Source organism: Mustela lutreola, chromosome 7 (genome assembly GCF_030435805.1).
Source record: "Mustela lutreola isolate mMusLut2 chromosome 7, mMusLut2.pri, whole genome shotgun sequence".
Lineage (NCBI taxonomy): Eukaryota > Metazoa > Chordata > Mammalia > Carnivora > Mustelidae > Mustela > Mustela lutreola.
In genome coordinates this window covers 139,386,606-139,399,606 of record NC_081296.1, presented here as the reverse complement: position 1 = coordinate 139,399,606, position 13,001 = coordinate 139,386,606, and the positions used below count along the sequence as shown (strand labels likewise).

Here is a 13,001-nt window from a genome sequence, read left to right as displayed (position 1 = left end):
AGAAAAGTTTCACTGAGTTCATGTTTAACTAGGTCTTACCTAATGGTGTTGTACACCTCTTTCCCAAATTTCATTCGCCCCACAGCTTGGGCTGCTGCACGTCTTACTTCCTTATTCCAGTCACTCAGCATCATCTGGATCAACTTATATTTCATATCCTGTAAAGAGGAGTAATAATTAGCTACCATTTATTGAATGCCGGTTTTGGGCTTGGTACTGTGCCAGGTGTTTGCACCCATCACGTAATCCTCCCTGACAATCCAGTGAAGCAGATTACAATTTACAGGAGACAAAATGGAGGCTTAGGTTTACTTGCCCATGGTTAACCTGTTTCTGCTAGAGCTAGGTAGGATTCAAGGCCCAGTCTGTTTTCTAAGCTTATGCTTAACACTGCTATATTGTCAGAACCAACGTTTTCTGTCCTTGAGGGACTTAACATTTGATGGTTATGCACTAGTAGGGTGATAACTCCTCCCAGTTTGCCTGGGACTTTACTGGCCTATGTCCTGGACAAACCTGGACAGTGGGCCACCCTGTATATCAATACTTCATTCAGAAGGGATGAGACCGAGATTACTGCAGTTGTGGTTCATGATTGTGTCAATGTGCCCAAGCTATTCTCCCTGCCTGAAACATCTCTTCCACCCCGACGTGGTGGAACGTCTCCCTCCTGTTTGAGGATTTCTCTCAGACAATATGTTTGCATCCCCAGTGCTGGCCTAGTGCCAAGCGTGTAGGCTGTGGTCAGACCTTGCTTCCTGAATGAATGAAGGACTGACGGACATAGTGCTTTTCTCTCATTCCAGCAACCTGACGTGAAGTTCTCACCTTTGCCACGTCAGTCCCCTGCCAGCTCTGCAGTTGGCAATCCTGAGTGACCGGTGCTAAGGAGGTGAGTGTGCAAACGAATTAGATGTTGTTAAAATGCAGATTCTGATTGAGTGAGCCTGAGGGGAGATCCTACTCTTCTCACAATCTCCCAGGCGTTGCCTGTGCTGCTGGTCAGGATTTCAGAGCAAGGGTTCATGGCAACTGGGGCAGAATTAACCCGGACTAAAACGTCTTCAGATGATAATACCAAATGACCAGATTTTGTGCTTTCCACTCAAAATGTGAGGGTCCAAGGGTGAAGGGTCTTAACTTCTCAGGGCAGTGGTGGTGTTCTGGGACATTTTGGAGGTACTGAGTGTCATAAGGAAAAGATACAGTGGCACATAGGAAGAAGGGGAAACCCCCCATTTGGACAGCTGAAGATGATTAAAAAGTAATGGGAAGAAACAGGTCGGGTGAAAGCTCAAATGATGGTCAGGGTTTCCGCCCCCTGGAAGTCCCTCTTTAGTTCCGACTAAGTCTTGCGCAGCTGTTCCACACTCCTTCCCCCAGGTGATAGGTTCAGCCTACACTAATGTCTCTCTCTGAAAAATTATGAGTGTACTGTACATGTATCACTTGTTCTTGAATCATTTGTGTATGTTGTCATTCCAACTGTCAATCTTTTTAAAGTAGGGACTGTGTTTTATACCTTCTCTATGTGCTGAACACTCAGAGCCAACATAGACACTGGTATGATTGGGCTGTTGGGTAGTTTAAGTAAGTGCTTCTCAAACTCTCTGGTGAAGGACCAGTTTTGGCGGGGGCGGGAGAGTAAGGAACGTCACTTGCTGGTATTTATACAGTACATTCACGTTAAGGCAATGCCAAAGTACTATAAGAGTTTCTAAATTTTCCTAGGGTTTTTTGCTTATTTCATTGTGAGTGAGTTACAACTGTTGCTAAGAAGCAAGTGCCTTGAGTCTGAAAGACATGTTGGCATATAAAGATAATCCTGGGTTAGGACTAAGGTAGCAAGGTAGAGTCAAAGATCTGCTCGGTAAGAATGGGATACTAGGGGCGCCTGGGTGGCTCAGTGGGTTAAAGCCTCTGTCTTCAGCTCAGGTCATGATCCCAGGGACCTGGGATGGAGCCCTGCATCAGGCTCTCTGCTCAGGAGGAAACCTGTTTCTTCCTCTCTCTCTGCCTGCCTCTCTGCCTACTTGTGATCTCTGTCTGTGAAATAAATAAATAAAATCTTTTTAAAAATATAAATAAATAAATAATAAATAGCAGCAAAAAGTGGAAGGGCTCCCCAGCCTCCTTTTGCTTCGACTCTCTGTCCTGAAAACACAGAAGGCTTACCAGACTGATGTTCCCACCGATCTGTGAGAGAACCCGGCAGGCTATGATCCGGTCCCTCCACTGGTAACTGTTCAGCTCCACAGCGAGCATGGTGTGTATCAGGGTCTGAGGAATGGAAGACTTAGGTGGATATTCCTGGTAACTTTTAGAGATGCTGGAGCCTGAAGAAGTGTTAGATCCTAATATGGCCTTCAGCCTAATTAATGTCACAAGTACATGAGGAGCCCATCCCTAGTGAAGGAAAGAGTGGGTTTACAAGATACGGGGCACTCTTCTATCTGAGCCAACTGACTTTGGATTCTTAAATCAAGGAACAATATACAGATTTAGCAACCTGAACAGAAAACTCCTGGGACCTTCTTTTTAACGATTTTTACTCCTGATACGATTTGTATATGCCTCAATGTCTGTGAGTTTCACATTTCTGTTGAAAGTAAACACACTTGTAGGTCAGTGCAGTTTTCAATGGTAAACTTATGGCAGAAGCAAATTCTACATATCACAACTCTTCTTGCACACAGAAACCACCTGCAGCCTACTTTTCTCACCTTTGTCTCAGGTGGCTGGTGTCTTTTACCTGTAAATACAACTCTGTCCCCCAATCCACGCACACACGTAGTCCAGTCTTTTAACTACACTGACTGACTGACTTACTCAGCCACCTGCATTTCCAATTCCTTACTTGAACTGACCTCAGACTCAAGTGTTCCCCATAACTTGGTTTCTCCTCTGACCCTGTAATGAATACATACTGTCTTTTCAATGAGATGGCTCAGGAGCATACAACACTGGTGCTCTGTGTCGTCATTCTTCTTAGTAAACAGCTGCTGGAAGATCCTCTTAATCACGGGGTATGTGACATCACCTTCCAGAGCCAAGCACTGAGCTGCAGCCCAGCTGTCCACACTGTTACCTGTTGGGTGGGGTGAGAAACAGCTGTCTGTTCTCCCTGCAGAGAGAACAGCCTCAGGGTTGGTACCCAAGGCTGTTACCTGCCTGGTATCTTACTCTCCCGTGCCCTGCTTAGTATAGAAGTCAATGCCTGTATTTCAATGGATCGTATCAAGGTTTTAGATATAGACTGAAAACCTTAACCTGAAAAGTTAAAGCCTAAAAGGCTCTTGCTGGGTAACAGCAGTAGGCCATAAGGGCCAAATAAATTTGCGTGAACAGGGTCATGGTGTCCAGACAAATAGGTCTATGAAACACTTAGCCACCCAGGTACGACTAGGTGGCAGTGACCCTCTTTTGTAAAAGTATCTAGGAAGCACTATCTCTGAATGTTCAGGGACAGAAACCCCAAACCCCCAATATAGTAGACCTCACAGAGCATGACACTGGAGAAGAAAGGATTAGGAGAAGCTGATAGTGAGATGTCCTGTCTCTACCCCATAGTCGCAGGTCAGAAGCGGCAGGGAGTTACTCACCCTTTGACAGGACACTGTGCATGACGTCCCGGGCAAGGGGATTATGTGACTGTGTGGCATATTGGCATAGTGCCGCTGCCATCCGCACGTTGGCATTTTGGTCCCCAAGAGCAGCCTCCAGGGCGGGCTGTAGAACCTCTGGCAAGACCTGGACAGATGGGGCTTTCCCAGTCTCCTTGTCTGTAATCAAAAGAGAACCAGGTAAGAGGGTGCTAGCCTCTTTGATTTTCACCGAAACAGTTTCTTCCCCCTAGCTGCATAGTGGCCGTCCTCAACCTCAGTTCCTGGTGCTTCCTGCTGGTTAATAGAGTTTGGCTGAGCCCCTGCAGTAAGTGGGCATTTCTGGCTCCCTTCTGTGCTGGGTATGCCTGCTCCTAGTCCTTGATCATGTGGCCCATGGAGAGCTGGATTCAGGCCACGGAAGGTTTCCGGCTAGACTCTGGTGACCTTCACCATTAGTTTCAATGATGAAAATTAACCTATTTACCATACATGTTTTTGTATTTTTACTTTGCCATTTATAGTGTTTTCATATTCATTATCTCATTCAGTCTGGCAGCAGCTCGTTGAAGTAGGCAAGGCAGGTATTAACTGCGGAGCTCATTTGAAATACGTCATTTCAGGAGTCTTTTTAGATCGAAAAGTCAAGACTCACATGACTCACAGACCACACAAAGCACCAGTCTTCTGAAGGATCTTGGATGGGAGAGCAGTTGGCCAATAGGGCAGCCTCAGGCATTCCTTCTGGCCAGAGTTCTCAAGGCACTCTGGACAGCATTCCACAGAGCCTTCCGGGGACTTGTGCTGGGTTCGCAGGAGCGAGCCTGTCTTACAACAAGGCTTGAGTTCTCATCCCAGGGCCCACAAAGGGCCTGCCTATTAGAAGCCACGGCATTCGTGGAAGCCCAAGTGATGGTGCCTCCTTAAGGCATTTGTTTCACTTACAATTTTCCCAGTCCAGATGTGATGTATCAGAGTTCATGTTTACCATAAGCAATGTGGCCTATAGAGATCAGGGCAACACGTAGACATTTAACTAAAGCTCAAATTCTCAGGTAGAAGGGGAAAGGGTCTGTTAACCTTTTGTCCACAATTATCCTCATTTTAGGGATAAGGAATTTGAAGCTCAAATAGGCTAACTGACTTCCCAAGAAGTGGCAGAGCTGGATCTGTGACTAAGATTTTAGGATTTCTGATCTTATCATCATTGTGGGCGGCTATGTCATTTGTTAACAATAGGTTAGATGGGAATAGGTGTGTTTTAGGAGAATAAGTAGAAGTCAAATGAGTATTTCAAAAAGTAATGAGTAAGATAGTTTTCTTTGGGAAGGTATGGGGAAGAAAAAAGACAAAGGTTAAAAATCTGGACACCTAGGACATCTGAAAGGGATCACATGAAGGCATAATTCTGGGAGCAGACAAAAGTGTTCTTTGTACGTATGTGAAAGATTGGGGATAAGAGTATAATATCTGGCTGCCTACTGGTTTTCTCTGTGCCGGGTACTGCAAACGTATCATTCATTTAATACCCAAGGAAATAAGCAGTTATAATAAAAAATGCATAGTGTGGGGGCCGCCTGGCTGGCTCAATTGAAAGAGACTGTAACTCTTGATTTTGGGCTCGTGAGTTCAAGCCCCATGTTCAGCCTAGAGCTGATGAAAAAAAGAAAAAAAATGCCTAAGTGTGGAAGCATATAGAGGGACAATGACCCAAGTTTGGGTGGTGGGGCAGGGCAAAGTCAAAGGAAATGACAGCTGAAAAGTAAAGGACAAGTATAGAGATTAATCAGGTTAAAAAAGAAATGAAGAGTTTTCTGGCAGATGGGGCAGCAAATTCAGAAACTTGTACCAAAAATGCCCATATCTGGAACTCAGTAGCTAGGAAATAAATGAAACTTTAAAAACATGACAATTTTGTAGAAGTAAAATTAGTCCCCGCCATTTAGGAGGGCTCCTTGTCTGGCAGGAATGGCAGAAAAGTAAACAGTTAAGATAGAATGATACCTATTAGGACAGAATATTATTAGAATGCTACCAGCAACAGAGAGGAAAAAGCCCTAGCCCAGGTTTCCCATAAAAGGTATCTGAGGGCATCTGAGAAATAAGTAAGACAGTTGGTTTTATGTCCTCTCAATAGCACTTGATTGTTTCTAGCATTTGGGTCCTGGATCTTGTTAAACTGTCTTCTCAGATTACAGTTCTGGCTGTTCTAGATGGGAAATTTTCCTTTTTAACTACTTACTGCTAGTAAAGAAAAAAGCTATTGACTTTTCTTTTCCAAAAGATTAAAGACCATTGGAAAGAATGGCTAAGTCCTTAATTCATTTTCTAAAACTAGCAAAAACTGAAACTTAACTACTCATTTTTGTAAATGTAGTAAAACATTCTAAAATATCAATAAATCAAACCCAGTGGAGTAACAAAAGAATAATTTATCATGATCTGTTAGAGTCTAAGAATTTAACAACAGAATTCACATCCACAAATTAAAGAGAGAAAATAGGAAATGGCTGGTAAAATTCAACATTCATTTTTATAATGAATAGAAAATCCTACATGTATGTTGACATATTATTTCCGAAAGCATCAAGAAAGATGTGAAATGCCAAACAACACTGGTGACCCTGGGGAGTAGCATGGGGTGAGACTGGGAATTTGGGGGGAAGGGAATTACCTCTTATATTCCTCTGTTGATTGATGAATACACAAAGAAGGAGGCAAAATCAGAATCTCATTTTGTTATGGGAGGAGGAAGGTTTTATCCAGGATGACTCCCAGGGCCCTGGCTCTGAAACTAGGTGGACTGTGGGGCTGCTGATTGAGGTTTGGAACTTGGGGAGGATGTCTACAGTGAGGGTATCTGTCTTGGGTTTCAGATGTGCTGTCAAAAGAAGGGCTAAAATAGAGTCAGGAGGGGAAAGTGTGTATGTATGTACACACACGAACTATGTATAATTTGGGTCTATTACAAACAGGATCCCTGAGTGGAACAGTGCAAGCTTCCTTGAAGCTGCTAGGCAAACAGAAGGTAATGAAATGTAGTGCCAAAGGCATTGAACCTGAAGTCAGGAATTTAAATTTCATCTCTTGCTGATAAGCTGTGTATATTCAGGCCAGTCTCTGGGCCTTGGTTTTGTTTGTAAAATGATCTCAGATAAGCTCAAAGGTCCACACCAGTTCTCATTGTCTGTGGCTGTATGAGTTGCCTATACTCTCAAGCAAGTTAAGTTCTGGCTCTCACTCGAGTCCCCCCGGCTGGTGGCAATCCGGGGCCGTTCTAAAGCAGCTGTGGCACATGTGATGATGGCTTGGATCCGAGTGTCGTCATGCACGTCCAGCAAGCCCCGCAGTAGGCCCTCTACTGTCGCATGGTGCCACTCGATGACTGTGCCACAAGGAGGGAAAGGAGAAGAAAACCATCTGGTTAGGGTTAGATAGGCCCCTTCTTCCTAGCACAATTCAATCAAAACATTAGCTCAGAAGAATAAAGGGCCCCAGGGATATGGGGAAGATATTTCTCTGATAATCCACGTACCCTGTTGGGCAGTTCGCAAAGGCTGCTACGCACTCCCCTGCCCCATCCCATCTTATATTCTGTCTCTCTTTGCTTAAATAACTCTTCATTGTTACCATTTGGAAAATAAAAGGGTGATAACACAGTGATTAAGGGTACTTTGTTATCAAACCCACCTGGTTTGGAATCACAATTATTAGCTGTGTGACCTTGGATAAGTTACTTAACCTCTCTGAGGTTAATATTGCTCACTTATAAAATAGGAATGGTAGTAGAACCTACCACATTGAGTTACTCTGAGTAGTAAATGAGTTAACTGTACAAAATATTTAACAAAAGGCCAGGCAAGATACTAAGGACTCAATTGTTAGGATTGTGGTTATCGTTAGATTGCCTCTGAGGTCTCTTCCATCTGGCTTTCAAGATCTTCCTTATTTTATTACTAACTTCTCTCTCTGTAGGTATAAGCTTTCATTTCAGAGTTCCTACTGGTAGTTTTACTCAGAAAATCTGTCAGCCCTTTTATGTTTGCGTGATCGCCTCTCTCCTGCACTAATTAAATTAAACTAGTCTCGAGTTCTGCAAGCCAGCAGTCCTATGTCCTCACACCTTAGAGATTTAACCAGTCCTTGCCAGGCCCTTACTCTGCCCCAGGCATTCCACCTTCTACTCCCACATTGCCAAAGGCAGAGTGGATATCTGAGAATCCCAACTCTGCATGTGAATTTTCGAGAGGTGTTGTTTCTACCACAGCCCACTAGTTTCTCTGGATCACTACACTTCCATTGCTTGGGCAGCATATTTCATCCTTCCCTTCATGCGTCATTTACTGAGCATAAAGTTTCAGAGGCTGTAAGACGGAGTCCCTGTCTGAAGAGTCCTCAGGGTAGCAAGTGTACGCAGATTACTGAGGTACAACCCGCCCATGCAGAAAGCCTCCAGAGATAGGTCAACTATCATTGTGTCAAAGGCTCTTCTCTAGTGACACCTTCATGAGTGAACTGGATTTGTATGTTTTCACAAGAGAGGGATGAATTTTCATAGACTGAAAAACATGAGGCCAAGGTGAGACCCTCCTCCCTCAAATGTTTACTGATATCTCCAGACCCACCACTGCCCCTTCACTTACTCAGAGCCCAGGCAGTCTTCCATTCCTGCAGCATCCTCCGCAGGACCGCCACTTCCCAAGTCACATCCTCCTTGAGTGATTCTTTCTGCTTCCTCAGTTTCCTGGTCATAATGGGAACGTCCTCCTCGCCCATCTGGAGCAGCGGATCTTTGACTGGAGTGGGCAAAGCTGTCCAGCGCAGGGCTCCTTTCACAGGCCTGCAGACTGTGCAGTATGGCATTGTGAGGTCGTCTTGCCCCACTGCCCGAGGCCCTGTGTTCCAAGCTAGCATGACATCCTACTCCTGACCAACACCAAGGCCGAACAAACTCTTCAGAACAAACTTGCCCATGATTATGCTGGGAACTAATTACAAGTCCCATAGGGAGTTAGGAAAAGTCCTGATGACAGACGTGATAAAGGCATGCGGGGGGTGGATTTAGATATATATAAACCTTCTTATATACTGAATCTTTAAGAACAAAATTTGTTTATATATAATAAGGTTTTGCTTAAAATTCAGTTATCTTGCTATATTGCAATTTAGAATGTAATTGTCCATTCCTAGTTTATTAGCGTTTTGTCTTTTTTTTTAAGTTTATGTATTTATTGTAATGCCTGGATGGCTCAGTTAAGCGGATGACTCTTGATTTTGGCTCAGGTCATGATCTCAGGGTCCTGGGGTCAAGCCCCATGCCAGGCACAAGCTCCGCAGGAAGTCCCTTGAGGATTCTCTCTCCCTCTGCCCCTCCCTCTGCTCGTGCACGCACGCTGTCTCTCTCAAATCTTTTTTTTTTTTTTAAACTTTATTTATTTGTAAGTAATCTCTACAGTTAACACAGGGCTTGAACTCAGGACAGCAAGATCAAGAGTCCTGTGTTCTGACTGAGCCAGCCAGGTGCTGACTTTTTAATGTTTCTAATTTGGGAGGAGGAATGCTGCTACAAAGTGCTAAGTTTGAGAGATTTTAGCGTCTCTGAGTTTTTCCTCATTATGACAACAGCTGAAAATTTGAGGACAGAAGAATGTATTATAAAAAATATAGTTGTTATATAAAAACCAGTTACAGCTATGTTTTCTAGACTTTGTGATCTCCCTGGTGTCAGATTCAGAAGGACTCTTCCTCAGAGCAGTTGTGTGGGGAAGGCAAAAAATATAAAAACATTTCCAGATTACCAAGTTCATGATCTGTGGCGTTGCTTATCTGTCTCATGCCCTGATCTGTCACTGCCGAGGTTTGTGCCCCTTCCACGATTTCATTCTAACATGTTTAGGTTTGTTCTAAATCCACTCTTTCCTTTGAGCAAGCAAGGCAAAACCATTTCTTTCTCCTAATGTAAAAAGAGTCTTGTGAGACTCCAGGGCAGTTTAGCTCAGATGGCGCACAGAGCATACCCTCCGAATGGTTCTCCCCCAGCTCGGTCATGCTGGGGGAGCCCCATCACCCTGTTGAGGGCTGGCTTCCTTTGCAGTAGGAGGTATGAGCTGGGGAGGCAGAACCACCTCTGGACAGGTCAGCTCCCAGTGAGTCGATACTATGCTACTCCCCCATTTCTCTCCTCTCAGCCTGCTTGAAATCCCTCCCACAGAAGTGAGAAGTAGCTGAATTAGTCTAGTCCCTTTCCTCCTACATCCCCCTGCTCAGGGAGTTAAAAAGAGTGTGGTGAGAAAGCCTTGAATCTCCGGTATTTAACCTGTGTGGGAATAAACACGCACACCTGCCAACATTAATTTTACTTCTGGTCCTTTGAGTTGGAGACAAGTATAAACACATCCACTAACCACATTCCACATAAAAAGTCCTCTGAAGCGAAATAAGTCAAGCAGAGAAAGACAACTATCATATGATCTCCCTGATATGAGGAAGTGGTGATGCAACATGGGGGCTTAAGTGGGTACGAGAAGAATAAATGAAAGAAGATGGGATTGGGAGGGAGACAAACCATAAGTGACTCTTAATCTCACAAAACAAACTGAGGGTTGCTGGGGGGAGGGGGTTTGGGAGAAGGGGGTGGGATTATGGACATTGGGGAGGGCATGTGATTTGGTGAATGCTGTGAAGTGTGTAAACCTGGTGATTCACAGACCTGTACCCCTGGGGATAAAAATATATGTTTATAAAAAATAAAAAATTATATATATAAAAAAAAAAAGTCCTCTGAAAGGGGCACACAAACCGCCCTTGGGCTTCCTATGCGATAAAAGGCACAGTATCCTTTGCTGGCAGAAATAAATGGTGCCTTTCACTTTGGACCATAAGACCTGTGTTCACTATAGAAGAACTAGAATGATCTGGGTATACTAGAGAGTTTTATATCACAATTTGGGGGAAATTAAGGTTATATAGCAAGAAGTACACTTTGTATCTTGAGAATTTTGATCATTTTAAAGAAATCCTCATCTAAGTCTTCAATTCAATCAAAATAGAGAGTAAAAAAAACTACCCACATCTCCTAACTTCAAAATTTTTCCTTCTTTTTTTTAAAGATTTTATTTATTTATTTGACAGACAGAGATCACAAGTAGGCAGACAGGCAGGCGGGGGCGGTGGGGAGCAGGCTCCCCACTGAGCAGAGAGCCCGATATGGGGCTCCATCCCAGGACCCTGCGATCATGACCTGAGCTGAAGGCAGAGGCTTAACCCACTGAGCTACCCAGGTGCCCCCCAAATTTTTCCTTCTTTAGGTTCTTTCATACCTAGTATTTTCTAGATGAGAATATAAGCAGGTGCGTCTAGATTACTGTTCTGACTTTACTTCTCCCAGATCAACTTCAAATACTTATTTTTTTAAAGAGTATTTGAGAGAGACAGAGAGCATGAGCAGGGGGGAGGAACAGAGAGAGGGAGAAGGGAGGGAGAAGCAGACTCCCCACTGAGCAGGGAGTCCGACAGGGGGCTCTATCCCAGAACCTGATAGAGCTGAAGTCAGACACTGAACTGACCGAGCCATCCAGATGCCCCTATTTATTATTTTTTTAAGTAGGCTCCACATCCAACGTGGGGTGTGAACTCTCAACCCTGAGATTAAGAGTTGCATACTCCCACCAACTGAGCCAGCCTGGGTCCCCAATTTCAAATACTATTTAAAAAAAGGAAGTTTGGGAAAGATTCTACAGCTTCTGCTCATCAAATGTTCTATGTTCTGGGGAATAGAGGGCAAACATCTAGCACAGTAGGGGAAAAGTGTGAAGCCAGTGAGACAGGTGGTGAGGCATCTGAATTCAGCAGGGCGATTTGTTTTTTATAACAGCTGTGAGGTAGAATTCACATACTATAAAATTCGTCCTTTTAAAATGATACAATTCAGTGGTTTTAGCATATTTACAGAGTTCTACCACTATCACAACATCTAATTTTAGGATTTTTTAAAAAAAGGTTTTATTTGTTTATTCGACAGAGAGATGGAGAGAGAGCAAGGATGACCAGGGTAGCAGCAGGCAGGGGGAGAAGCAGGCTCCCTGCTGAGCAGGAAGCCGGACTTGGACTCAGGGGCTCAATCCCAGGACCCTGAGATCATGACCGGAGGAGCCTAAGGCATATGCTTAATGACTGAGCCACCCAGGCACCCCTAATTTTAGGATATTTTTTATCACCCCAAAAAGAAACCCTGTGCCGATTCCTCCCTTTCCCTAGCAACTGCTGGTCAACTTTCTGTCTTTGTGGATGTACTATCTCAGAGGAGAGAGCGTACACGATACAATTGCCATGGGGGAAACATGGTATGCTAGTAATAATTCCTTGAGTTTGAGCACTTAATGGTTTATAAAATTCATGCACAAAGTCACCTAAGTATCAATAAATATCACAGAATCAGTAGGTATTTCCAAAGTGCCTTACTGTAGGAATGATTAGAATCTCAGCTCTAATGAAGGGAAGCCCTAGAAGGTGAACTTGCTTAGGCTCAATCTAAGGCTTTCCCGGGGTGCTTTCCACTAGTACCATTAGTTTCTGTACACGAAGGGGCCCACCAGAGCAGTGACTCTGCAAAGAAAGGTCATGGGACATGGAAGCATGATCTTTGGAGGACGGGCATTTTTTGTTTCATAAGCTCATTTCTTGGCCATCTGCCTTCCCTCCATCTCTCTCTCTTACGGAATTAAGAATGATATGCTTATGAAACAGAAATCTAGAACAGAGGCAGGTATGGGCCTGAGAAAGGAATGGGAAGGTAGAATGAGCCCAAAGGGACAAGGCAGGGTGCCAGATCGAAGGTCTGATGTACTTTCCCTGGAAGCATGGGAAGCAGATGGGACCTGCCTCGTTGGTAATTATCCGCCCTAAAGCTCTTGGTTACACCTAAGTTTGATCTGATATCAACTGAATGGATGTTCCACAAAGGCTCTTCCTAGTTGCAATTAGTGTTTTATAATTTGATGAGATGATTTTTAGTTAGTAGGAAGGGACTCCCCGACATACGGTGATACCCAGCCCATGAAACAGGGTCCTTAAAGAAACAGCCCCATTTTCAGGGCACCTGGGCAGCCCAGTCAGTCAGTGTGGGGACTGTTGATTTCCACTCAGGTCATGATCTTAGGGTCGTGAGACTAAGCCCCACTTGGGGCTCAGCACTCAGCAGGTAGTCTGCTTGAGATCCTCTCCCTCTGCCCCTTCCCCTGGTCTGTGCATATGCTCACACACACATGCTCTCTCTCTCTCTCAAATAAATATATTTTTTAAGCTTTTATTTATTTATTTGACAGATCACAAGTAGGCGGGGGGGGGAGCAGGCTCCCCACTGAGCAGAGAGCCCAATGTAGGGCTCTATCTCAGGACCCT

At 44.3% G+C, this 13,001-nt stretch overlaps 1 protein-coding gene across 1 annotated transcript in view; it reads right to left on the bottom strand.

Moving 5' to 3' along the window:
- Window positions 1-13,001, bottom strand: part of HEATR4 (HEAT repeat containing 4) — a 45,551-nt gene that overhangs the window by 20,473 nt on the left and 12,077 nt on the right. The window contains exons 5-10 of the mRNA XM_059182876.1: window positions 8,246-8,449; window positions 6,844-6,987; window positions 3,603-3,782; window positions 2,928-3,088; window positions 2,176-2,280; window positions 40-158 (exon numbers count right to left, since the gene is read on the bottom strand). Of these exons, the coding sequence (XP_059038859.1) occupies window positions 40-158; window positions 2,176-2,280; window positions 2,928-3,088; window positions 3,603-3,782; window positions 6,844-6,987; window positions 8,246-8,449 (913 nt within the window). The remainder of the gene's footprint in view (window positions 1-39; window positions 159-2,175; window positions 2,281-2,927; window positions 3,089-3,602; window positions 3,783-6,843; window positions 6,988-8,245; window positions 8,450-13,001) is intronic.